The 27,207-nt window shown below is 45.5% G+C and overlaps 2 protein-coding genes across 4 annotated transcripts in view; both read right to left on the reverse strand.

The window, feature by feature from the left end:
* Positions 1-27,207, reverse strand: part of ZBED1 (zinc finger BED-type containing 1) — a 506,379-nt gene that overhangs the window by 349,912 nt on the left and 129,260 nt on the right. The window lies entirely within an intron of this gene.
* LOC135050436 (uncharacterized) lies at positions 13,204-13,995 on the reverse strand (the record flags this gene model as incomplete). Its single annotated transcript, XM_063956927.1, has 1 exon — positions 13,204-13,995. A coding segment is annotated over one exon (792 nt), but the record flags the coding sequence as incomplete, so codon positions are not given.

A 27,207-nucleotide genomic window follows, 5' to 3' on the forward strand; every position in this document is an offset into this window, starting at 1 on the left:
GCTCACACAGCAGCACCCACTCTATGCTCACACAGCACCCATACTACGCTCACACAGCAGCACCCATACTACACTCACACAGCACCCATACTACGCTCACACAGCAGCACCCATACTACGCTCACACAGCAGCACCCATACTACGCTCACACAGCACCCATACTACGCTCACACAGCAGCACCCATACTACGCTCACACAGCACCCATACTACGCTCACACAGCAGCACCCACTCTACGCTCACACAGCACCCATACTACGCTCACACAGCAGCACCCACTCTACGCTCACAGCAGCACTCATACTTCACTCACACAGCAGCACCCATACTACGCTCACACAGCAGCACCCATACTACTCTCACACAGCAGCACCCATACTACGCTCACACAGCAGCACCCATACTACGCTCACACAGCAGCACCCATACTACGCTCACACAGCAGCACCCATACTACTCTCACACAGCGGCACCCATACTACGCTCACACAGCACCCATACTACGCTCACACAGCAGCACCCATACTACACTCACACAGCAGCACCCATACTACGCTCACACACCAGCACCCATACTACGCTCACACAGCGGCACCCATACTACTCACACAGCGGCACCCATACTACACTCACACAGCAGCACCCATACTACGCTCACACACCAGCACCCATACTACTCACACAGCGGCACCCATACTACACTCACACAGCGGCACCCATACTACGCTCACACAGCGGCACCCATACTACGCTCACACAGCGGCACCCATACTACACTCACACATCGGCACCCATACTACACTCACACCGGCACCCATACTACGCTCACACAGCACCCATACTACGCTCACACAGCACCCATACTACGCTCACACAGCACCCATACTACACAGCACCCATACTACTCTTACACAGCACCCACACTTCATTCACACAGCACCCATACTACACTCACACAGCAGCACCCATGCTACACAGCACCCATACTACACTCACACATCGGCACCCATACTACACAGCACCCATACTACACTCACACAGCTGCACCCATACTACGCTCACACAGCACCCATACTACACTCACACATTGGCACCCATACTACTCTCACATAGCACCCATACTACATTCACACAGTGGCACCCATACTATGCTCACACAGCACTCATACTACAGTCACAAGCGGCACCCATACTACATTAACACAGCCCCAATTAGCTCCCCCCCCCCACCTAACACTCAGTAACCCAACAATTTCTACATCCCCAATGCCCATTAACACATTCAGCCTCATACACACACACCTCATAAATCGATTCTGCTAATCATGGAGCATTTATAGAAGTTACCTGGCTGGCATCATGCAGCACATCACCAGCAGCTCCTTCCTCCTGTAGTATAGTGTGGGAGGCGGAGCTTGTGTGTGTCAGGCTCAGGACCCGAGTGAGGAGAGAGTGTCCGGACTCTGGAGGAAAGGGGAGGGTCGGCCACTGCACTGCCTGCACGGCTCTGTACTGCGCTGCCTGCTGATCTCACTAAACAGGTGAGAGTGTCGGACTTTAGGAGGCGGGGCCTGGAAGGAGGGGGTATGGTCTCAGCCGCGGACCAGTGTTTCTCATGTCAGGGGATGGGGGTGCGTGTGAGTGCGCGGCTCGTTTTGGTGTCACCCTATTGAAGGGTGACACACGGGTGCGGGCCGCACCCCCCGCACCCACCTCATGACGCCACTGCCTGTACAGTCTGTGGTGCAACGTGCATTGGTGGATGGAGCGAGACATGATGTCCCAGATGTGCTCAATTGGATTCAGGTCTGGGGAACGGGCGGGCCAGTCCATAGCATCAATGCCTTCGTCTTGCAGGAACTGCTGACACACTCCAGCCACATGAGGTCTAGCATTGTCTTGCATTAGGAGGAACCCAGGTCCAACCGCACCAGCATATGGTCTCACAAGGGGTCTGAGGATCTCGGTACCTAATGGCAGTCAGGCTACCTCTGGCGAGCACATGGAGGGCTGTGCGGCCCCCCAAAGAACTGCCACCCCACATCATTACTGACCCACTGCCAAACCGGTCATGCTGGAGGATGTTGCAGGCAGCAGAACATTCTCCTTGGCGTCTCCAGACTCTGTCACGTCTGTCACATGTGCTCAGTGAGAACCTGCTTTCATCTGTTTAGAGCACAGGGCGCCAGTGGCGAAATTGCCAATCTTGGTGTTCTCTGGCAAATGCCAAACGTCCTGCACGGTGTTGGGCTATAAGCACAACCCCCACCTGTGGACGTCGGGCCTTCAAACCACCCTCATGAAGTCTGTTTCTGATCGTTTGAGTAGACACATGCACATTTGTGGCTTGCTGGAGGTCATTTTGCAGGGCTCTGGCAGTGCTCCTCCTGTTCCTCCTTGCACAAAGGCGGAGGTAGCGGTCCTGCTGCTGGTTTGTTGGCCTCCTCCACGTCTCCTGATGTACTGCCTGTCTCCTGGTAGCGCCTCCATGCTCTGGACACTACGCTGACAGACACAGCAAACCTTCTTGCCACAGCTCGCATTGATGTGCCATCCTGGATGAGCTGCACTACCTGAGCCACTTGTGTGGGTTGTAGACTCTCAAAAGTGACCAAAACATCAGCCAGAAAGCATAGGAGCTGAGAAGTGGTCTGTGGTCACCACCTGCAGAACAACTCCTTTATTGGGGGTGTCTTGCTAATTACCTATAATTCCCACCTGTTGTCTATTCCATTTATATTATATTATAGTGCTTCTGTTTTGTAGTTCTCAGACATACCTCATCTGGTTATAGGGTAATAATGTAAGGGACCTAAAAGTGGACTTTGCTTTTTAACATCTATATTCTTACATGTTTCTAACTTATTCACACCATTTGTGTATGTGCATCAATTCGTCTAATAAAATAATAAAAACAACTCCTTGCTTTTTCTTTTTTGTTACAGTTAACTTGGTTAAATTAGGGTTGCACTCCCACAAACTAAACTCAATGTATTAACAATGGAATTGGGGTTCATCAGCTGAATAAAATTCACTAAGATTAGTAGTGAGCAGGGAATACATATGATACATGTGCTGATTTGAAAGCATCTTACATTTGCGATTCCTTCCACTTAGTGACAAGTAAGAGAAGAGCAGAGGCAGGTCTGCTTAGGTAGTGTACAGTAAGAGTGCGCTCAAATGTGGCTAAGCCAGAACTGCAGCAATTTTAAGGGGTGAAACAGTGTGGCGTCCCCTGAAGCAACGCTACCAGTTATTAATAACAGAATAATTGCATATTGGGGGTAATTCTGAGTTGATCGCAGCAGCAAGTTTGTTAGCAATTGGGCAAAACCATATGCACTGGAGGGGGGGGGGGCAGCTATAACATTTGAAGCGAGAGTTAGATTTGGGTGGGTTATTTTGTTTCTGTGCAGGGTAAATATTGGCTGCTTTATTTTTACACTGCAATTTAGATTTCAGTTTGAATACACCCCACACAAATCTAACTCTCTCTGCACATGTTATATCTGCCCCTCCTGCAGTGCACATGGTTTTGCCCAATTGCTAACAATTGCTAACAAAATTGCTGCTGCGATCAACTCAGAATTAGGCCCATTGTTAACACAAATAAAAATCCCTATTGTACCTGATAAACCCTAAAGCCCTACAGTATATCAGGTTTCAACAGTGTCTCCCTCATAAAGATATTGGTGCACAAACAAAGCATGCGAACATGTTAAAGATTATTAACATGTTTGATTAGTAATGCCTGCATCACCTAATGACCTTGCACTACCCCATTCATTAATGTTAAATCAGTGCTGTACACAGCAACTAAAGCTTAGAATTATGCTGACTGATATTTTGGATTTTTCAGATGTAAAACTGAATTAGAAATTCAAAATTGAACAGATCGTTTATAGCATAATTCCTATGGTGATGTGGCCTGATGATTATACCAACTCACCCCGAATACAGTAAATACCATCACTTCATGGGTTTGACTGGACACCACTAAGTCACCACATTTCAATATTTTACTGTATGTACATATGTAACAGTGATTCATGAAATGTCAGGCTTTTGAACTGAAATATTCCTCAATCTATTATTACCAATAAATGTAATAAAGCAACAACAGGCTGAAGCCAATCTGAGACCTGCAATCCTTGAAACACATATTTGTTCATATATTCAGATACCTACCCATCAGGGGTTCCACCCTATATCCTATAAGTAGTTTATTGCCGTACAATAAGACACCCCTGGAAATAATGGGTTAATACTGTGCTTAGTAGTGAACTGTGTCATCATCACACATTGTTGCAGTATTCTGCCTTTCTCTTTGCTCCTTTGTAATCATTTCAGGAACATTTCCTTTTTTTTTCCTCCTGCTCCAAAGCCAGACCCAACTTCTTCTATGTCACATAAATTGCTATTGATTTTCCTGACTTCAACATACTACCTTAGTGATAGAGTCAATGGAGTATCTCAGTGGTCATCAAAATTGCTTGCAATGGGTGAATCCCAGTGAAAGGGTAATCTGTACAGTCACTCAGTGCAGCACCCATGGCTATATACAGTGAGAACTATTTTTCTGTCTATAACAATAATTCAAACATTGTTTGATGTTACATTGCTCCAATTACTTATATAGTGTAAATCTTAGTGGTAAGCTGATTCTCTTGAATACTATGTTAAACAAACAAACAAAAAAAAAAGTAACCTTATGTATCTCATGTGTTACAGTAGACGTTGAGTCACAGCCAGTATGAAACAATACGCCAGGTCTGGCCAAACTGTCCAGCTGTTGTTAAACCACAAGTCCCAGCATGCCCTGCAACAGTTTTAGCATTACCTAATAACAAAACTGTGGCAGGGCATGCTAGGATGACTTCTGGGACTATAGTACAGCGGGATTTCCATCTGGGTGAACACCATTTGTGTAGTGATACAGGTTGAGTATCCCATATCCAAATATTCCGAAATACGGAATATTCCGAAATACGGACTTTTTTGAGTGAGATAGTGAAACCTTTGTTTTTTGATGGCTCACTGTACACAAAGTTTGTTTAATACACACAGTTATTAAAAATATTGTATTAAATGACCTTCAGGCTGTGTGTATAAGGTGTATATGAAACATAAATAAATTGTGTGAATGTAGACACACTTTGTTTAATGTACAAAGTTATAAAAAATACTGGCTAAAATTACCTTCAGGCTGTGTGTATAAGGTGTATATGTAACATAAATGCATTCTGTGCTTAGACTTAGGTCCCATCACCATGATATCTCATTATGGTATGCAATTATTCCAAAATACAGAAAAATCCTATATCCAAAATACCTCTGGTCCCAAGCATTTTGGATAAGGGAGACTCAACCTGTATATGCCTCTTTTTATATGTTATATGTGAGTGCAATTGTCTATTAAAATTTTTGTATCGTTTTAGACTCTATTGCACTATATCCATTTGTCTAAGTTTCAGCCTTCCAGAGAGGGAACTCAGAGTGAGAAAACAGCATCTTGTGTGGATGATATGCATCATTTACTCATAGTTATGTGAGTGGAACCAATAAATGGATTCATAAGGCCAAATGCCATCTGGTGTTGCACTATTTTCTTCTGCTTTTATCTTATAGATAATGTGGATCCTTCCCAAAAAAGAAAGGATGTATTTTTATTGATTATTATGTGTGAACATACTGTTTACAGTAGCACCACATGTTTTTCATTCTATCTGGTCTAAATATATGTGTGTTGAATCTTGGTGAAGGATTATTTTGAAAAACACAGGCAGCCCCTATATTTTGATAAGCGTGGTTTGGAGTATTTCTGTTTTGTTCAGGCCTACAATACGCCATCCAGGAACATACATGGTATGTGGAACATTATTTCTGAAGTTACGGGACAGGATGGAATGGTGAGCGTTCCCATGCATCTGTAACAACTGGGTTCCAGGACAATTTCCAGAGACCTGCACCACCAAACAAAACTATTCTGTCTGGGGTGGAAATGTTATGGCAAACAGGGCCCATGGCTAATCACGGATTGACTGCGTGGATTATGTAGTGAACAATGGCCCTCATTCCGAGTTGTTCGCTCGCTAGCTGCTTTTAGCAGCATTGTAAACGCTAGGCCGCCGCCCTCTGGGAGTGTATCTTAGCTTAGCAGAATAGCGAACGAAAGATTAGCAGAACTGCTACTAAATAATTTCCTGCAGTTTCTGAGTAGCTCCAGACCTACTCCTAGACTGCGATCAACTCGGTCCGTTTAGTTCCTGGTTTGACGTCACAAACACGCCCTGCGTTCGGCCAGCCACTCCCCCGTTTCTCCAGCCACTCCTGCGTTTTTACCTGGCACGCCTGCGTTTTTTAGCACACTCCCTGAAAATGTCCAGTTTCCGCCCAGAAACACCCACTTCCTGTCAATCACACTACGATCACTCGAGCGATGAAAAAACGTAGCTTGAGCTTGTGTAAATCTCCAAAGTTTTGTGTTTAATTACTTAATGCATGCGCGCTGCGTACCATGCGTGCTGCGTACCATGCGCATGCGCATTTTCCACCTAATCGCTCCGTTGCGAAAATCGGCAACGAGCGAACAACTCGGAATGACCCCCAATGACGGATACCATGTGGAGCATATATTTGTGTGAGGATGGAAGAAAGTTTTGTTACTTTATTTTTTTCTAAACATCCCATGTATTAAAATAAAGTCCAGATGCAGATGGATCCCACGGATATCTGCAAAATGTGTTTTTGCCACAGAAAGCAATCACCAGCTGCACATGCACCATACCAGGCATATGCACACAGCATCTGAAAGTAAGGGCGGATTGATTTGTCCCATGACAGATTGCTCTTTACTGTTTCTGGCACTGATCTGCCTTTATGGGAGTGTCATGGACCTGTAGGCAAACTTCTGTGCTTATTTGTGGCATGTGGACACAGATGATGTGCATGGGGTGGGTGTAAGTCCAAATGCAAATGATGATGGACATGGACAGAAAATAACAACATGAAGATGGACGGTTACTCACATTGGCAAAAGGTAGTAAGCCCGGTGTCGTGGCCATATGAAAAGCGACTGCAGATGTCTCAGAATTAGCCCCAAAATATGCAGCTACCTGCGATGTACTATGCAGTGAAAAGGGGTGGAAAAATGAGCCAGTAGAGAAGATGCCTATCATTAATGACATACAACTTAGCTACTGGCCTTATGAAAGAATCAATGCTGTCACATAATGGAGGTTATTCAGAGTTGGTAGCAAGTTTTGATAAAATAGCAAAAACTGCTACCGATAAAGTCACATGCTGGGTGCCGCCCAGCATGTGTAGCACCGCGTAATTGCATCGCTAAAATCTCTAAATAGAGGTTGACCGCTGTATATGCACCACCGCCATATTTCGTATTCCAGGAAATGCAGGCGATATCTTCCGCCCCCCCCCCCAAAAAAAAAAAACAGCCTTGACACGCCTGCGTTTCCCGCACCACTCCCCTCCAATGCCGCCCCCAACCGCCTGCCAATCACTATGCAATCGCATCCTCTCGGGATGCGATCACGTAGTGAAAGTCTGCGCTTGGGCAATGCGGCTGAAGCATTTGCACGTAGACGAAAAAACATCCAATGCAATTTTCTTACTATTGTGTCCATCTATGAATAGCCACCAATATTGATAAGCAGCAATCGCAAAGGCATTGTTCTACCATTTCCGGCTCCCTTTCCTTCTTGAGCCAGGAACCTAATTGGATAAGAGTGCCTCTAACATTGAAAAGTTATTGTTGGCTCAATGGTAGGGATAATATTACCCTCATCTTTATCGCAATTTGAAATTTTGGATATTGGAGCAGAGCGGTGTTAAGCCACAAAGGCCTGGTTTGTGAAGTAATTAAATGAAGGTGCTCATCAGATACAGTATATCATCTCTTTCCCAAACATGTCATCTGAATTTGAGATTTTAAGCCATGCAGAATTGTAAAATAAACTTTAGCAAATTGAGAAGTGCTCATGTTGCCCCTTCAGGAACACTATTTTCATGATATGGGTAATGTATTATAATCAAAATAAAAGCCCTTCACAGACATTTTAATTTAAGAAACTGCCTATCAAAATAACAAATCTTTTTTTCTTAAAAGCCACAAATCTCCCCAACACTTGGCAGTGGTTATTATCCCCCTCCGTAAAGCGTTGCATTTTCTATAACCATACATTCACACTACAGCATCTAGGCCTACAAGCTTAGCAGATGTGATGGTGCTGGTCACATTAGGGTCAAGTACCGAACTCGGAACTGCAGCCTGGCTGCCAGTAATAATTGTGTGTTATCCTCATTAACCTTTCCTTTTGGCACATCATTAAACACTTCATACAATCACTTCCATCTACACAATCACGCTTAGCTGGGTGTCCTATAGCCCCCAATGCTTTTTCATCCCCAAAAAGCAGGCTCATCGCACGATATATGACCGATGGTCATTATCTATCTATCGAATTACTGCCCATTTCTTCTTCAGGGTCCATGGTTTCCACAGGGTTAACGATGGTATGAATGATGGAGATCAGGATTAGCAGCAAACAGCAAAGCTTTCAGATCCTGCCAGGATGCAGTGGGGTCCGTCTCCGCCCTCCAGCCTCAGGCACTATAGTTTTTTTTTGTGCCAGCAAGAGCTGGTCACCATTGATCAGTGGGGCTGCACATCTGCACCCCGTGTCTGTGAAGCCTTTCACTGGCTCCCCATCCCCTACAGAATCCTCTTCAACTTCAACATCATGTACAAGGTCCTCTACAAGTCCACTGCTCCCTACATCTTCAACCTCATCTCCATACACACTCCCTCAAGCCCTCTCCAGTCAGCCAATGACCACCACCACCTTTCCTTCCCTCTGGTTACCACATTCCACCATTGAAAAGATCTCCCTTTTTCCATCATACTAACCCCTAGCCGGTATTGCTTCAAATGGGCACTGAAAGTCCACCACATACATATATCCCCACATGATCTCCCATACCTTCTTGCATCCTCCAGTTCTCCCACTTCCTGCCCTTAAGCTTCCCTTACACTGACTACCTTCTTACTGTATGTCTGCCATTTTTCTCCCCCTTTCCTTTATACTGTAAGTTCCAAGAGCTGCTCCCTCCTCCGCACCTCCTCTTTGTGTTCCCTGCCTCCAGGCTCCACTCCTTAGTTGTTTTTAAGACCATGTGCGTCTTTCTGTATGGGCTCAATGGACAGTTTCCCAAGGGCCCCGGGAGTTTAAGGGCCCTAAGCTGATAGCTGGGGGTCCCCTTTGTCCAGGGGTACCAGAATTTTTTTAATTGGCCCTGGGGAACTGGAGATATCTGACTTCAAAGCAGTGGTCCCCATTCGAGCCTGTTAATTACGCTTCACAGACAGATTTCTCAGGTTCTGTCTGACTTTTCTGAGGGCATACTCCAAAAGCAGGGACTCTCTCCTTTTGGTGGACACTGGCAGCTTGTCTCTACTATGTCCAGAACAAAGTTTTCATTGGTGGATTGCTCTGGCTCCTGAACTCTGATTTTATCCCATTGAAAGCTAAAAAATCTATTTCCAGGAACTGGAAATATATATATATATATATATATATATATATATATCTGCTGTCAAGCAAGCTGCCCTACCACTGGAAAATAATAAATAATAAGCCCACTCCATTATCCACCCCTCCTCTGTGTATTAATACCCCCTACTGCCCTGTAAGTCATGTACTGGAGCCCCTCCATTCAGCTAAATGCCGCCTTCTACAGTTTAGTGTTCTCCTTCCTGCCCATCTCCCACCATCTGTTCGGTAAAGGAATAATTAGCAGAAATCACTATTCCAGGTTCTACATGCTGAGCGGAAGATATAACACCCCCTACCACCCACGGGACATCAAAGCTCCCTACTGATAGCACCCCCCACCCCTACCGCTTGAGGATGGGTAGGGGGTCCCTGTGCATTGCTTTGCCCAGGGGCTTACAATGCTGTTATGATGGACCTGCTTCAGTAAACCTAGCCCTGTCATCTGCACCTATGCTTATCGGTACAGGTTTCTCTTATTCTGAATATTTCCATTGCACCCCTCGCATCAGTGGCTGTGCTGAGAGTTGTAGCGCTGCTTGTCATTTGTTTACTGTATTGTAGTGTTCTTTGTACTGTACACTTTAACCCTGTACTGTCTTATTGTTTTGCCCCCTTCACGGCGATGCGGACCACTTGTGGCACCTTAGAAATAACGTTTAATAAATGATAAAAAGAATTCTACAGATACTGCTTAGTATTGTATCTAATTCTTTGTACAGGCCTGCTTTCCGCATAAATAAACAATTGAAAAATAAGAATCTTAAAATAAACTATACACACACAACATGCACATTTTCACGACCTATGCAACTAAGATTGTTTTTAGCCACAAACTGAATTGGCTTAGTGAGTCACTTACAATCAAGTCAGTGAATAGGCTTTTCAAAGCACTGGTATTGTTCTCCATCTCAAAAGAGCAATCCACTCTCAGCAATATGCAGGCATTTTTACACTGGAACAATATTAATATAAGTGCATGTCCAACATACTATAAATACACTTTATTTCCATGAATGTATTTTATGTACATATGAAACCAAAATAGTTTTTCAATATATTGAATAGCTTCATAATGGCAACTGGAATAAAGAGTTACTTGTAAAAGATAATGCAGAACTGACTGTTTTGGATTAAAAAGTACCTAAACAAAACTCTTCTGTAGAATCGAAATGTAGGACCTTAAAAATATTTTGATGTAGTATCTGTGAAAACAAACATGCCCTACTAACCATCACTGTCCGGCCACCATATTACAATCCTCATAAGCATTTGACTACTATAATTCAGCGAGCATGCCACAATCACCTATCACCTACATTACTTTATAAGGAGCTCACTAGTTACAGGCAATAGGGAAGGGGGAATGTAAGAGAGACGGTTATAGGTCCATTTCAAATCCCACACATCCCACTATAAAATAAGGTATGTTCCTCACTGTAAATGCTTCCTCTCCTGAATGAACACATATCAGATTGGTAGAGTATTAAATAATATACACATTTCTATAATTTCCGTACTACAGAATAGCCTGTTTTGGACTAGTCACATCTGTTCGAATACAGTACTTTATACTTTTGTTTTATGTACAACTGTTGGACCCAAAAATATTCTAAATCAGAACAATCAGGGCTGAATTCAGATTCGCTACGTTGACGGCGGACTTAGTTGAGCCATATTTTTTGTGCTGCACGTGTCTAAAGGGGCCCATACATCAGCAATCAATTGGGACAATCTGAAGTTTCGCAGATCATTGCGTCAATAAATCTGCAATGTATGGGGTTCACAGATCGCGGATTTTGTCCACAAATCGATTTTCAAATCAGGTTTTTCAACATGTTTAATTTCAAAGATCAATTGGGACTGTAGATTGCTAGTGTAACAATCAGCAGATCTACAGACCGTTACTAGTAACTGATTAGTCTTTCAAGATTGGCAGATCTGTTTAACTGAAAATGATCTGCAAATCACTGAACAATATCTGTAATGTATGGGCAAAGGCAGATGGATTGTAAAAATAAAAAAATTTAGGAAAAAAATCTCCGGATCTGTGAAACAATAAATGTGATTGCAGCTGTATGGACCCCAAAAATCACATTATGCATGCATCCAATTGTTTTCATACAGATGGGGGGATTCAATTACGGGCAAAGTCTTCCGCCAGGCCGAAACAGTGCAGCAGCAGCTGCAGGCCAATCCCGCACAAAACTGTTCACTACCTCATAGGGCAGAAAGCACCTTTGTGCGTATTCGGGATTTGCCGATGCGGTTCCCTTGCCGGCGTTTAAACGCTATGGCAATTCACACCCTTCCCCTGGAATTGAAATCCCCCCAGAGGCACAGCTGCGATTTCAGATGCACGCACACAAAAGTGTATTGAAAATGTATTGGGTGTTCCTGGGCGGTGACTGAGTAGTAACATTAAGGTGGCTATTCAGTCGCACAGAGTTGGTCTGTCTTATGGGTGTGCAGCTGAAGTGGTTGAGTACACAGACGCTTAATCACTCACAAATCCAGAATCTGCACCTAGAATAGGGCTGGTGCAAGTTTCAATGGTGTGACCGGTGGCAGAATGCAGCATCTTGAGACACTTAGTACTTTCAGTCATACGCACAGACAGATGTCCACAAGGGAAAGGCTTGTAGTAGTATTATCATAAAGTCGCAGACGTGCGATCAGCAAAAGACGCACACACAGGCCATTAGAGCAGTATACTCCACAAAAAAATAATATTCCTAAAATCTAAAACTTTCAGATCTAAATAAAATGGAATTATCTTTATTTAACTTTAAGTAGCTGATATAGGTGTGTTTACAAGATTTTGTAGTTGTTTACAAAAAAAACTACTTTAGAAAATGTATACCGATTTGTTTTTATTGCATCTTCTAGCCACTAGATGGGGCTAGCTGCGTTTAGCGTAAAATGTTTTCGGCAGCACTTTATATTTTTGTTGTATATGATTATCTATTTGGAAATATTACTTCTTACACAGATAACTTATTTTTATTGGTAAGTGGGTGCTTAAACAAGTGTTTCCTATCAACATCTTAGCTTAATAAAACCCCCTAGTTAAATATAATTCCACTCACTATAAAGTACTCATTGAGTCCAATAAACAAAGACATCTAGCAACTTTCATTGAGACATTTGCAAAATATTTTTAATACTAAAGGGAATTTACAATAGAGGCTAAAAGTGATTACATATACTGCTCCAGTCACTGAACAAGCCAGTAATGGGTTATTTAAAAGAAAAAAGTTATGGCTAGGCTATGTGGGGGAGGGGGGGACAGGTTTATTTATTATTTATTTATTAACAGTTTCTTATATAGCGCAGCATATTCCGTTGCGCTTTACAATTAGAACAGTAATAGAACAAAACTGGGTAAAAACAGACAGACAGAGGTAGGAAGGCCCTGCTCGCAAGCTTACAATCTATAGGGAAATAGGCATAGATACACAAGGATTGATGCTAACTATTGCATAATGGTCCACCATAGGTTCTAATGGGTTGTATGATGATACCCCACAAAGTTATCCAAGTGTCAGGAGGGTGTGAGACTAAAGAAAGACAAGATATGTGATGTTATGAATATTCTACAGAGGATGTAATTAGATAGGGAAGCACTGAAGGTTATGTGGGTGGGTCTGGACTTTGATAGGCTTGTCGGAAGAGATGAGTTTTCAGGGAACATTTAAAGGTTTGGAGACTAGAGGCGAGTCTTACTGTGCGTGGGAGGGCATTCCACAGAGTGGGTGAAGCCCGGATAAAGTCCTGTAATTTTGAGTGTGAACAAGTAATGCGTGTGGATGAGAGACGTAGATCTTGTGCAGAGCGGAGAGGTCGGGTAGGGAGATATTTTGAGATGAGTGAAGAGATGTATGTTGGTGCAGTTTGGTTAATAGCCTTGTATGTGAGTAAAAGTATTTTATATTTAATACGGTAGAATACCGGTAACCAATGGAGGGACTGACAGAGCGGATCTGCAGACGATGAACGTCTGGCAAGGAAGATTAGCCTCGCAGCTGCATTCAAAATGGATTGTAGTGGTGAGAGCCTATGTTTGGGAAGACCGGTCAGGAGACTATTAAAATAATCAATGCGGGAGATAATGAGAGCATGGATTAGAGTTTTTGCTGTGTCTTGTGTAAGATAAGGGCATATTTTGGATATGTTTCTTAGATGTATGTAACATGATCTTGAGACAGATTGAATGTGGGTAACAAAGGACAGTTCAGAGTCAAGAATGACACCTAGGCAGCGAGCTTGTGGGGTAGGGGTGATTGCAGAGTTCTCAACAGTGATAGAGATATCAGGTTGGAAACTACTATTGGCCGGTGGAAATATAATTAATTCTGTTTTGGAAATATTAAGTTTGAGGTGGCGAGATGTCATCCAAGATGAAATGGCAGAAAGGCATTCAGTGACACGGCCCAATACAGATGGTGACAAATCAGGGGAGGATAGGTAGATTTGAGTATCATCCGCATACAGATGGTACTGAAATCCGAAAGAGTTGATTAGTTTGCCAAGAGATGTGGTATAGATAGAGAAAAGCAGAGGACCTAGGACTGAGCCTTGCGGTACTCCAACTGAGAGAGGTAGCGAAGGAGAGGTGGAATCAGAGAAACGAACACTGAAGGAGCGATTAGATAGGTAGGATGAGAACCAAGAAAGGGCTGTGTCCTGAATACCTAGGGATTGTAGTGTTTGTATGAGAAGAGAGTGGTCAACAGTGTCAAAAGCAGCAGAGAGATCAAGGAGAATAAGGAGAGAGAAATGTCCTTTAGATTTAGCAGTGACCAAATCATTCACAACCTTAGTCAGTGCTGTCTCTGTGGAGTGTTGGGCACTAAATCCTGACTGAAGTGGGTCCAGTAGGCTGTGTGAGTTAAGAAAGTGTGTGAGGCGAGTGTAGGCAAGTCTCTCCAGTAGCTTGGAGGGGCATGGGAGCTGAGAGATGGGACGGTAGTTAGAGAGAGAGTTCGGGTCAGAGTTTTGTTTTTTCAGAATGGGAGTAATCACTGCATGCTTGTATAGAGAAGGAAAGATACCAGTAGACAGGGAGAGATTACAGATTTTCGTTAAGGTTGGGATGAGCACAGTAGACAGAGCTTTACTAATTTGTGAGGGTATAGAGTCAAGGGGAGAGGTATTAGAGTAGGCAGATGAAAAGAGTGCAGATACTTCATCTTCATTTGTAGGATCAAAAGAAGAGAAGGTGTTAGAGGGTTCAGGCAGGGAATTGAGCAGGTCACTTGCTGTGGAAGAGCATACCATTTCATTTCGGATCTTGTCAATCTTGTCCTTGAAATAGGAAGCAAGATCTTGCGCACTGACAGTGGCTGGTGGGTTAGGTGAGGGAGGGACAAGAAGTGATTTAAATGTATTAAAAAGTCGCTTGGGGTTAGAGGCTTGAGCAGAGATGAGAGATTGAAAATATGTTTGTTTGGCAGTGTCCAGAGCAGTACGATAAGAGTGGTAGGTGGTCTTATATGTAAGAAAGTCACTTGAACTACGAGATTTACGCCACTGGCGTTCAACTTTTCATGAGAGTTTTTGAAGTGTCTAGTGTATTTAGAGTGCCACGGTACATCTAAGTCTACGTGGAGTGTGATGGGTAGCTGGAGCCACTTCATCAAGTGCTGTTACTAGAGTTTGGTTAAGGTGTGACACAGCAGTCTCTGGAGAGGTGAATGTAGAAATTGGTGAAAGCAGTGGTTGCAGAGAGGTAGATAGTTGTTGAAAATTAATAGCGTTAATATTTCTGCGGGTAAGAGGTGTCCTTGTAGACTTTAGGGACATGGAGTTTGAAGTAATGGAGGAGAGCATGCATGTGATAAGGTTGTGATCTGAGAGAGGGAAAGGAGTGTTAGTGAGTTCAGAAACAGAGCATAGTCTGGTGAATACAAGATCAAGGCAGTGGCCCTCCTGATGAGTAGGGGAGTCAGTCCATTGGGAGAGGCCAAGAGAGGAGGTTAGAGAGAGTAGTTTAGAGGCATGGGGAGATTGTGGACTGTCAATAGAGAGATTGAAATCACCCATAATGATGGTGGAGATGTCAGAGGATAGAAAGTGAGGGAGCCATGCAGAAAAATCTTCCAGAAACTTTTTGGGTTGCCCAGGTGGGCGATAGATAGCTGCAACATGCAGAGAGAAAGGGGTGAAAATCCTAATAGAGTGTACTTCAAAGGATGTAAATGTGAGTGAGGGAACAGGTGGTAAAACAATGTGCGTGTAACATTTGGATAGTAATATTCCAACACCCCATCCTTTGATGTTACCAGGCCTGGGGGTGTGTGTGAAGTGGAGGCCACCATGTGACAGTGCTGCAGGGGAGGCAGTGTCTGATTGTGTGAGCCAGGTTTCTGTTATAGCCAGCATATTGAATTTTTTTGCTATGAAAAGGTCATGAATAGCTGTTAATTTGTTGCAAACAGAGCGTGCATTCCATAAAGCACATTTTAGTGACTTGGAGGTAGATGGGAGACAAGTGATGTTGATAAGGTTTGTTGATTTTATATTCTGTTGTGAATCAGCTGAATGTGAGCGTGGTATGTGGATGGGACCTGGATTTGGGGATATGTCACCAGCTAGTAGAAGCAGAAGAAGAGAGAGATAGGTATAGTTGGGGGAGGTGTGTGATAGTTTCTTATGGTGACAGGTAGAGGATGCGACAGTTAGTGTACATAGATAGGTTAAAAGCTCATGAGTGTTAATAAGAGGGGAGTGGATTAATGAGGCTGCAATGTGTACAGAGCGATACATAACAGGAATAGTGAAGGACGATGTCATTTTATAGAGGATACCATGAAGTGCTATGAGGAAAAACAGTTTGTGGAGCATGGTGTTTATAAAGAGAAAAGTATAGATAGGAAAATGCTTATAGAAATTGTTAATTAAATGGTAGATTTACCTGCTTTCCAATGTTTTTCAATGTTTGTTCAACTGTTAGTTTAACTGTTCTTTTTAAAATTTCCTAACTTTGTAATTTCCAAACTCCGTATATTTCTAAAACTTCTGACAACTGCCCCGCAGACAACTGCCCCATAACTGAATGCTAACATATACTAGTTCTAATTTACAAAGGCTTCAGATGAAGCTAATTGGACATCTAATCAAAGGAATTATATTACCCTGTGTTAAGTAAACACCAGGCCATGTATGCTAATAAACTCCACTCCACTGACCCACATCTTTACAAGAGATAATATCAGCTGTAAGCAAGTACTAATATTCTACAAATACAATTACATACACTGCTAAAATATACATTGGTGTGAATAGAGATCAAGAGTTATAGTTTTCAGGGATCAGAAAGCAGAAATCAACATACATTTGAAAATATAGCATGGAGATGTCTGTGGGTTATTGCAGAGGTGTACTTATCAGCAAGCAGAAAACAACGTACATTTGAAAATATAGCATGGAGAGGAGATGTCTGTGGGTTATTGCAGAGGTGTACTTATCAGCAAGCAGAAAACAACGTACATTTGAAAATATAGCATGGAGATGTCTGTGGGTTATTGCAGAGGTGTACTTATCAGCAAGCAGAAAACAACGTACATTTGAAAATATAGCATGGAGATGTCTGTGGGTTATTGCAGAGGTGTACTTATCAGCAAGCAGAAAACAACGTACATTTCAGGTTGTTAGATGGGTGCATTAGTGGTAGAGTTACTATACTTCCGGGATCTGCTGCGGCACCGACTGCCAGGATTTCAATACCAGCTATAAGAACAAAGAGGGGGGGGGGGGGGGGGGGGAGCTACTATGTGGATGAGCGCCTATAATGAGTAGGTGGCAGCTAGAGGGTTAAGGTATTTCCCTCCCTTAAAAATGAATTGAACAGAAAATACAGACACAGGGCATGCACTACTCATATAGTATTCAAGTATGAAATGAGACAGCGAGCTGTGATGTCTACTATGGCTTACTCATTTCCAAAAAAAAGTTATATGAGGTTTTATAATTGAAATAAATTAAATAAGCGAGTACAGTTTGTGGACTATAAAATTCAGAATATCTACCATTTTTATAACTAATAACAATATAAATATTCCCAAGAAAAACAAAACAACATATAACATGTACAAATAGTCAACTGAATGCCACTCTTCTATATATAGTTACCCATTTGGGGACTTGCTGCTCTATAAATGTGCTCTGTGGGATCTTTCACCATATTGTTCGGTATTGTGGTGATTTAAGCCCTGATTCTAGCTTCCGTTCCCACAGTGTAGGTCAGCATTATGTCAACTAAGACATCTACCGAGTCACACCACGGCATGGCATAACTAGAAGGAATGTTTAACATGACTGCAGCAAGGATGTAGGGGGACACATCTGTACGTGAACAAAAGCGCACTGTTTGGGATAAAGCGCACAGAGCAGTACGATAGAACAATATATATTACATTTTTCAATTCGAAGCTCACTGGGACACTGACAGCTTGTGGATCGATGGACCAAACAGTTTGTGGATGAGCAGAGCACAGTGCAGTACACAGCAGCATGACTGGAGTAAAATGGCGCCGAAAGGACAAGTAAGACATCAAAAAACTACTGTTGACTTATATATGCATTTAGACTAGAGATGTGCACCGAACACAATTGTACGTGAACAAAAACGCACTGTTTAAGATACAGAGCAGTAAGATAGAACAATATTTTTTATTTTTTTATTTTTCAATTCGCTGCCCACTGGGACACTGTGAAAGCTTGTGGATGGATGACAGAGCAGCTTATAGACACAGGGAAACTGTGACAGCTTGTAGATAGAAGGACACAGGGTCTAATTCAGACCTGGGGGTATATTTACAAAGATTCGTGTTTTTGCCGTTTTTAAGGGTGTTTGAACTCGAATGGTATCGGGTGCATTTTACTGCAACTTTTTGAATTCTGATACGATCATTCACTAAGCTGCCGATTTTTCCAAATTCGTATTTTCCGATGTCGATGTGATTCGTAATGTCAGGCAGTGTTTTACGGGAGTGATGAGTAAAACACTGCCTGACAAAACACAAGGAATCCCGGCCGTATCTGTGAGATCCGTGCAGGGCTTCATTGTGTACCTTAAGAAGGTGTTTAAAGTGTTAAAAAATCAGAAAAAAATTGCGTGGGGTCCCCCCTCCTAAGCACAACCAGCCTCGGGCTCTTTGAGCCGGTCCTGGTTGACAAAATATGGGGGGGAAAATGACAGGGGTTCCCCCATATTTCATCAACCAGCACCGGGCTCTGCGCCTTGTCCTGGTTCAAAAAATACGGGGGACAAAAAGCGTAGGGGTCCCCCGTATTTCTTAAACCAGCACCGGGCTCCACTAGCCAGGTACATAATGCCACAGCCGGGGGACACTTTTATTGTGGTCCCGGCGGCCCTGGCATTACATACCCAACTAGTCACCCCTGGCCGGGGTACCCTGGAGGAGTGGGAACCCCTTAAATCAAGGGGTCCCCCCCTCCAGCCACCCAAGGGCCAGGGGTGAAGCCCGAGGCTGTCCCCCCCATCCAAGGGCGGCGGATGGGGGGCTGATAGCCTTGTGTAAAAAATGAGAATATTGTTTTAGTAGCAGTACTATAAGTCCCAGCAAGCCTCCCCCGCAATCTGGTACTTGGATAACCACAAGTACCAGCATGTGGTGGAAAACCGGGCCCGCTGGTACCTGTAGTACTACTACTAAAAAAATATCCTACAAAAAACAGGACACACACACCGTGACAGTATAAGTTTATTACATACATGCACACCTCCAAACATACATACTTACCTATGTTCACACGAGGCTCGGTCCTCTTCTCCATGTAGAATCCTCGGGGTACCTGTGAAAAAAATTATACTCACATAATCCAGTGTTGCTTGTCTTCTTTGTATAATCCACGTACTTGGCAAAACAAAAAAACGGAAACCCGACCACGCACTGAAAGGGGTCCCATGTTTACACGACTGCCAGGACCCCCCCTGACTCCTGTCAAAGAGGGTCCCTTCAGCCAATCAGGGAGCACCACGTCGTGGCACTCTCCTGATTGGCTGTGTGCTCCTGTAGTGTCTGTGAGGCTGCACACGACAGAGATACAATGTAGCGCCTATGCGCTCCATTGTATCCAATGGTGGGAACTTTGCGGTCAGCGGTGAGGTTACTTTTGGTCAACAGAAGTCAGGGGGGGTCCTGGCAGTCGGGGAAAGGGGTCCCATGTGTAAACATGGGACCCCTTTCAGTGCGTGGTCGGGTTTCCGTTTTTTTGTTTTGCCAAGTACGTGGATTATACAAAGAAGACAAGCAACACTGGATTATGTGAGTATAATTTTTTTCACAGGTACCCCGAGGATTCTACATGGAGAAGAGGACCGAGCCTCGTGTGAACATAGGTAAGTATGTATGTTTGGAGGTGTGCATGTATGTAATAAACTTATACTGTCATGGTGTGTGTGTCCTGTTTTTTGTTGGGTATTTTTTTAGTAGTAGTACTACTACAGGTACCAGCGGGCCCGGTTTTCCACCGCATGCTGGTACTTGTGGTTCTCCAAGTACCAGCTTGCGGGGGAGGCTTGCTGGGACTTATAGTACTGCTACTAAAAACAATATTCTCATTTTTTACACAAGGCTATCAGCCCCCCATCCGCCGCCCTTGGATGGGGGGGGACAGCCTCGGGCTTCACCCCTGGCCCTTGGGTGGCTGGAGGAGGGGGACCCCTTGATTTAAGGGGTTCCCACTCCTCCAGGGTACCCCGGCCAGGGGTGACTAGTTGGGTATGTAATGCCAGGGCCGCCGGGACCACAATAAAAGTGTCCCCCAGCTGTGGCATTATGTACCTGGCTAGTGGAGCCCGGTGCTGGTTTAAGAAATACGGGGGACCCCTACGCTTTTTCTCCCCCATATTTTTTGAACCAGGACCAGGCGCAGAGCCCGGTGCTGGTTAATGAAATATGGGGGAACCCCTGTCATTTTTTCCCCCATATTTTGTCAACCAGGACCGGCTCAAAGAGCCCGAGGCTGGTTGTGCTTAGGAGGGGGGACCCCACGCAATTTTTTTTTCTGTTTTTACACTAAACACACCCTTTCCCATAGATAACCATGCACAGATCTCACTGATCCGTGCATGGTTATCCAAACTCGACTGGAAAAAGCAGGTCTATTTTTTTGCTGCTTTTTTTAACGATTCGCAAAAAAATAGACCCGCACTTGAGCACTCAGAGACTAACACCCAAATAAGAATGAATAGTGAATACCCGTATTGTATGAAATAACAGCCGCGTTTGACCGATGGTCTATTCATTCGTATTTCAGAACTTTGCCGTTAAATCCATTACGAATAGACCAGACATTGCTGAGATTTGTGCTTAGTGAATTCCCGGATTGGGACTTTGAAAAAAAAACACAAATCGGACAAACTCGATTTTTTAGTAAATATTGGCCCTGATCGTAGCTGTAAATTTGTTAGCAGTTGGGTAAAACCATGTGCACTGCAGGAGGGGGCAGATATAACATTTGCAGAGAGAGTTAGATTTGGGTGGGTTATTTTGTTTCTGTGCAGGGTAAATACTGGCTGCTTTATTTTTACACTGCAATTTAGATTTCAGATTGAACACACTGCAGTGCACATGGGGGGTCATTCCGAGTTGATCGTAGCTGTGCTAAATTTAGTACAGCTATGATCAGGCACTCAGACATGCGTGGGGACGCCCAGCACAGGGCTAGCCTGCCCCACATGTCAGTGCCGCCCCCCCCCCCCCCCCTGCAGAAATGTAAAAGCGGCTTTTGCATCTCAGGAGTTACTCCTGCGGCTGGCCGGGAGAACCTCTTCGCTGCCCCGGGTCGCAGCGGCTGCGTGTGACATCACCCAGCCGCCATGGCCCGCCCCCCCATCGGTTCGGCCACGCCTGCGTTGGCCGGATCGCTTAACGCTACCGTCCTCTGCCTCAGGGGCAATCGCTAAGCAATGACGCATGCGCAGTTCCGACCCGATCACTGCGAAAAACTGCAGCGAGCGATCGGGTTGGAATTACCCCCATGGTTTTGCCCAACTGCTAACAAATTTGCTGCTGCGATCAACTCTGAATTACCCCCACAGTGACAGCACAGCTTGTAGATGGATGGACACAGGGACACTGTGACAGCAACAGTTTGTGAATGAGCAGAGCACAGTTTAGTACACAGCAGCCTGACTGGAGTCAAATGGCGCAGAGTCATCTGACAGGTTTTGGCTCCCTTTCTGACAATCTCAATCCGACTTAAAAAAAGTCAGATTGACAACATGAGATGGGGGAGCGGGGCTGCGGGCTGCAGGGCACTACCTCCGATGGGCGTCCCCCCGACCAGGCTCCTCTCTCCCAGCAGCAGTGACGATGAGGAGCTGGGAGGAGGACGGGACAGCAGCTGAGTGCTGTCAGCAGCAGCGCGGATGAGCTGGGAGGAGGACGGGACAGCAGCTGAGTGCTGTCAGCAGCAGCGCCAATGAGCTGGGAGGACGGGACAGCAGCTGACAGCACTCAGCTGCTGTCAGCAGCAGCGTGGAGGGGACCCCGGGAACAGGCAAATCAGACAGTCGGATTTGGCTCAAATTCGACAGTCGGATTTGGCCATTCATTGAATAGCCCTTGTCGGATCCATTCCGACAAATGCATGTCGGAATGGATCCGTTTTTAACTGAATATACCCCTTAATCGGAAAGGCATCCGAGCACATAATCACTGGTGTGCACCAATAAGAAAGCATCTGTACAGAACAAAACTAAAAATATACAATGCATATACACATTTTGGGCCTAATTCAAGGTTGATTGCAAAACAACATTTTCCTCTAATGGACAAAACCATATGCAGTGCAGGTGGGGGAGATATAACATGTGCAGAGAAGGGGGCATGGCCTGGAGGCTGATCTGGCAGGCAGCATGTTACATGAGATCCCAGGGACCTGGGAGTTCCTTTTGCTTTATTTAGCTTCCCCACGCCAGTTATTAGTGTTCCCTGCCCTGTCCAGCTACATTAATCTGCTGGGATTGTGGTGAGCCAGTGCTGCGGAGTCGGGGAGCCGGTTTCCTGGCTCCAGCGGATTGCGGCCTACTCACTGCCCCTGAGCCGGGGCCTCAATTAGTGGCCGTCCCCCGCTGTGCTGCGAGCCCCCCTCCCCCCCCCCGGGACGCCTGGCAGAGATCTCCGGACCTTGCCCCCGCCTTGTACTCACCCCATCCTGCACCGCTGACACGGACGAGCGGTAGAGTCGACTCGGGACCCGGCCGGAGCCGGGTGGGGAGCTCCGGAGTCCCAGCGGCGGCCATCTTTGTTTGCAGACACGGAGGGAGAGACAGCGGAAGCCCGGCGGAGGTGCCCCTCGACACTCAGGTGACCCTCTCACGCCGTCCCAGCCCACTCGAGGTGCTCTCCCCCCCTCCCGGCATTACTACTGGTGTGTGCACTTTCCTGCTACGAGCGGACCGCCGGGTCAGCCGCGGCCCCCCCGGCCAAGTTTAGTGGACCTCAGGGGTGACGCTCCCGTGTTCCTAGGAGCTCCCCCTGATGCCCCGTTACTACTATCACACCCCGCAAAGCCTCTCCCTGCCCCCTGTGGCGAGATCCATCTGGCCAAAGCCCTCCCAGCTGCAGCCCTCAGTTGCATGTAGCGCAGCATCCTGCTTCCCCGGGCACTGATAAGGCCCCACCTGGGACTGTGCAGGCAGGATTTGCATGTCGCCCACCCTTGCTTCCAGCTGCCGGGTCCCTCCTCATTTATAGAGGCCTCCTGCCTCCTTCATCTCCCCCCCTCTCGGGGCTCCCTGCAACTTTGCCACAACCTGCCAGCGTTACTGCTCCATACTGTAATGCTCCGCTCCGAGTTCTTGTTCTTTACTATTTTACTTGGAGCCACCTGATGGCCATCTGAGACCAGGCTGCGGGGAGTGACCGCTCCCCAGGAGCTATGCTGTTGTATGTATCTTACTGATCCTGACACATCCTGAGCTAATTGCAAACATCCTCCTTGCTGTTCCCCCCGGAGTATGGGGAGTACCTCGAAATCCTCTAGACGGAGCAACAACAGAAATCCTCTAGACGGAGCAACAACAATCAACCTCAAAAAGTCACGAGGTCTCAAGCGGATCTGAGGCCTTTCCTTCATCCTACGACCTCCCCACAGATGGAGAACCGTTCCTCTCCCCGCCCTCCGACATCTACCTCTGCTTCCTCAACCTCGAATGCGGCTGACGATATGGCTGACCCTGCGTCAGCGGGCGGCCGTGATCTCTGGGAAACCCTGACCTTCATGAGGTCCCTTCCTACCAAGCAAGACCTTCAAGATACTATTAGGTCTGACCTTGCCTCCATTAAAAGCAAAATCTCACATCTGTCTGATCGCTTGGTGACTCTGGAAGAAGATCAGGAGGCTAATGTTTCCTGTATGTCCTTGTTGAGAGACTCCGTCCTTGCTCAATCTAAGGAAATCCGTGCCTTACAGTCCAGGATGACGGATATCGATAACAGAGGCAGACGGAATAACATCCGCGTCCGTGGTCTCCCGGAGGAAGTTCCCCAATCCGGATTAGTGGACACTCTGACAAAGATATTTAATGAACTCTTGAATAAGGACTCAGACAACGTTATCACTTTTGACAGAGCCCACAGAGCCCTCAGGCCGAGAAGCCTCTCCACTGACCGGCCCCGTGCCGTCATTTGCCAGCTCCATTATTTCGCCCAGAAAGAAGAAATTATGTCCAAAGCCCGTCAATTGGACGGTATCGACTTCAATGGCTCTGAAATAAGCCTCTATCAAGATCTTTCCTGGTACACGCTTCAGCAACGGAAATCCTTGAAACCCCTAACGGACGAATTATGAAAGCGTCAACTACGTTATCATTGGGGTTTTCCTTTTAACCTTCAAGCCTGTTTCTCCGGAAAATGGTACACCCTGTCTTCCCACGCAGACCTCTCCTCGTTCTGCTCTTCACTGGGTCTACCTCCGTTGGTCATTCCGTATTGGGAGTTTCCCCTCCCTGATGTTCCTCTCCTTAAATGAGCTCCTAGCTCACAGCCATGGCACGAGGTTCGGGGCACCAAGAAAAGAGCCCAGTCAACTGCTTCTCCCTCCAAGACTGACTTGCTGTGAAGGACCCTTCTGTATGGTTTTGTTGTCCCTGCTTGTTTTTCATTTCTAGGGACTCATGCTGCTGGCGCAGTGTTGGAGGGTATTTTTTCCTCTTTGAAGAGTTTTCACATATGCCTTGTGTTAAATTCCTAGCTGTTAACGGATGTTTTTGCTAATTGTTTAATTTGTTTGCTTATGCTGGCCGGTGGGTGGTGAGGGTTGTGGATTTCCTGCTGCTCTTGTCACCCACCGGCTATTCCTCTTATTGCAGGATTTTTCCTTTCTTTTTGTGTCAGTTCCAGACATGTTTTTTCACCATGGCTCCTGTTGCGGTTCACTCCCGCTCCCCCCCATTAAACCCACCTTTGGCTATATGCCGGTAGAGAGGCTGACGGTGTTACAGTTCAGTCTCTCTCCTGCGGGTCTTTTGCTGATGTTGTTACATTGTTCTTGTATTTCTTTCTTCTTTGTCTCTTTTTCCATGCTTGCTCTTCCTTCTCCATCTCTTCTTTCCCTCCACTTTCAGATTTATGGGAATTCGCTCTATTTTACCCCACCATGAGTTCCCCGGGGAAGATTAAAGTGCTGTCCCTCAATGCACATGGTCTCAACACGCCAGAGAAAAGATCTAGCCTTCTACGTCTACTGCGATCTGAAAGAGCGGATGTTGCATTAGTGCAGGAGACCCATTTTAAGGTTGGAATTCGTAACCCTTCTCTTACAAGTTGCTACTTCCCCACAGCATACTACTGCAACACCCCAGGTAGCAAATCCAAGGGAGTGGCTATTGTCTTCTCCAAGGATTTGCACGTTTCTGATGTTTCCGTGCACAGGGTGGTACCGGGTAGGCTCTTGACTAGTACAATCTTTGAGCAAATGTTCACTTTTGCAGTGATTTATGCCCCGAACCAGGCCCAATTGTCTTTCTTCAATTCCCATCTCCCGAGGTTAGACTCTCTATTCCAGGGTGTCACTGTTTTAGGTGGGGACTTTAACTGGACATTAGACCCCAGCATTGACATTGCATCCCAAACCTCTAGATTTGTTGCATCCAAATATCGCCGTGTCAAACGCCTACTCCACACACAACAGTTAGCTGACTCCTGGAGGACCCTTAACCCCTCAGGACGTGACTACTCCTTTTATTCGCACCCTCACAGGGTTTACTCCCGTATTGACTAGTTGTTCCTTAGCCAAAGACATCTCCCGCTTCTCACAGATGCCACTATTGGCTCTATCACCAGGTCGGACCACGCCCCAGTGACTTTGACTTTAGACCTCCCTCACGGTCCCCATAAACAATGGACCTGGAGACTTAACGAGTCTCTTCTCTATGATGCACTTTGTAAGGATGCCTTAGATAAGGCTCTAGATGATTATATTGCCACGAATGTTACAGATGATGTATCCCACCTAACTTTGTGGGAAGCACATAAATGGGTAATCCACAGCAAACTGATACAACTAGGCACTTATAAAAAGAAACAAAGGCACCTTTGATCTCAGGTCTTCTACTTAAGATCCATGCCCTCGAGACCTCTCACAAGGCATCATTGTCGGATGAGACCCTTGTGGAATTATCGGAAGCCCGCTCACAGCTGAACAAACTCCTCTCTGATAATATAATCCACTCCATCCGTAAATGTAAACGGAAATATTATCAATGGGTCAATAAACCCGGCCGAGTCCTGGCACAAGCGCTACGTGCCCAACACTCGGCTTCGTTTATTCGTTCAGTGAAGGACGCCAGAGCAATCCCCAAATTCGAATCAGCCGAGATTGGGACTTGCTTTGCACGATTTTATGCCTTGCTATACAACCTAGAGAATGCTCCCTCAGATGCAGACCCCCACCTTTCACTCCAAAAAATAAGGGACTATCTGAAGTTCATAGACTATCCCGTTCTCCCGCCCTCGAAGCTCGGTTTGCTAGAAGCCCCTTTCACTGCCCAAGAACTAGATCAGGCCATCTCCTCTATGCCATCGGGAAAAAGCCCTGGCCCTGACGGATTCACTATCGCATACTAGGTGTTTAAGGACAGGTTGATCCCCCTACTCCTTCGAGCATTTAACTCAATTGCTTCTGGTTCTCATTTCTCCCGTGACTCTCTGGAGGCCCATGTTTCGGTGATACCAAAGCAGGGCAAAGACCCTTCGGTCTGCTCCAGATACAGACCCATTTCCATCCTAAATGTGGATCTCAAACTCTATGCGAAGATTTTGGCAAATAGATTAAGTGCGCTGGTCCCTCTCTTAGTTCACAACGACCAGGTGGGTTTTGTTGTTGGCAGAGAGGCTAAAGACAACACAACCAAAATCCTCAACCTCATCCATTTAGCATCCCACAGTTCTACCCCTACTATGTTACTCTCTACCGACGCCGAAAAGGCAATTAATAGGATCAGTTGGAAATTTCTGAAATCAATTTTGGAGCATATAGGCTTAGGTCCCAATGCACTTGCTTGGATACTGGCCCTTTATGGCTCTTCGACGGCAAAGGTGCGCGTAAATGGCACCTTATCTGACCCATTCACCATAAGCAACGGTACTAGGCAAGGCTGCC

The sequence above is a fragment of the Pseudophryne corroboree genome, chromosome 2, assembly GCF_028390025.1.
Source record: "Pseudophryne corroboree isolate aPseCor3 chromosome 2, aPseCor3.hap2, whole genome shotgun sequence".
In the NCBI taxonomy this organism is placed as follows: Eukaryota; Metazoa; Chordata; class Amphibia; order Anura; family Myobatrachidae; genus Pseudophryne; species Pseudophryne corroboree.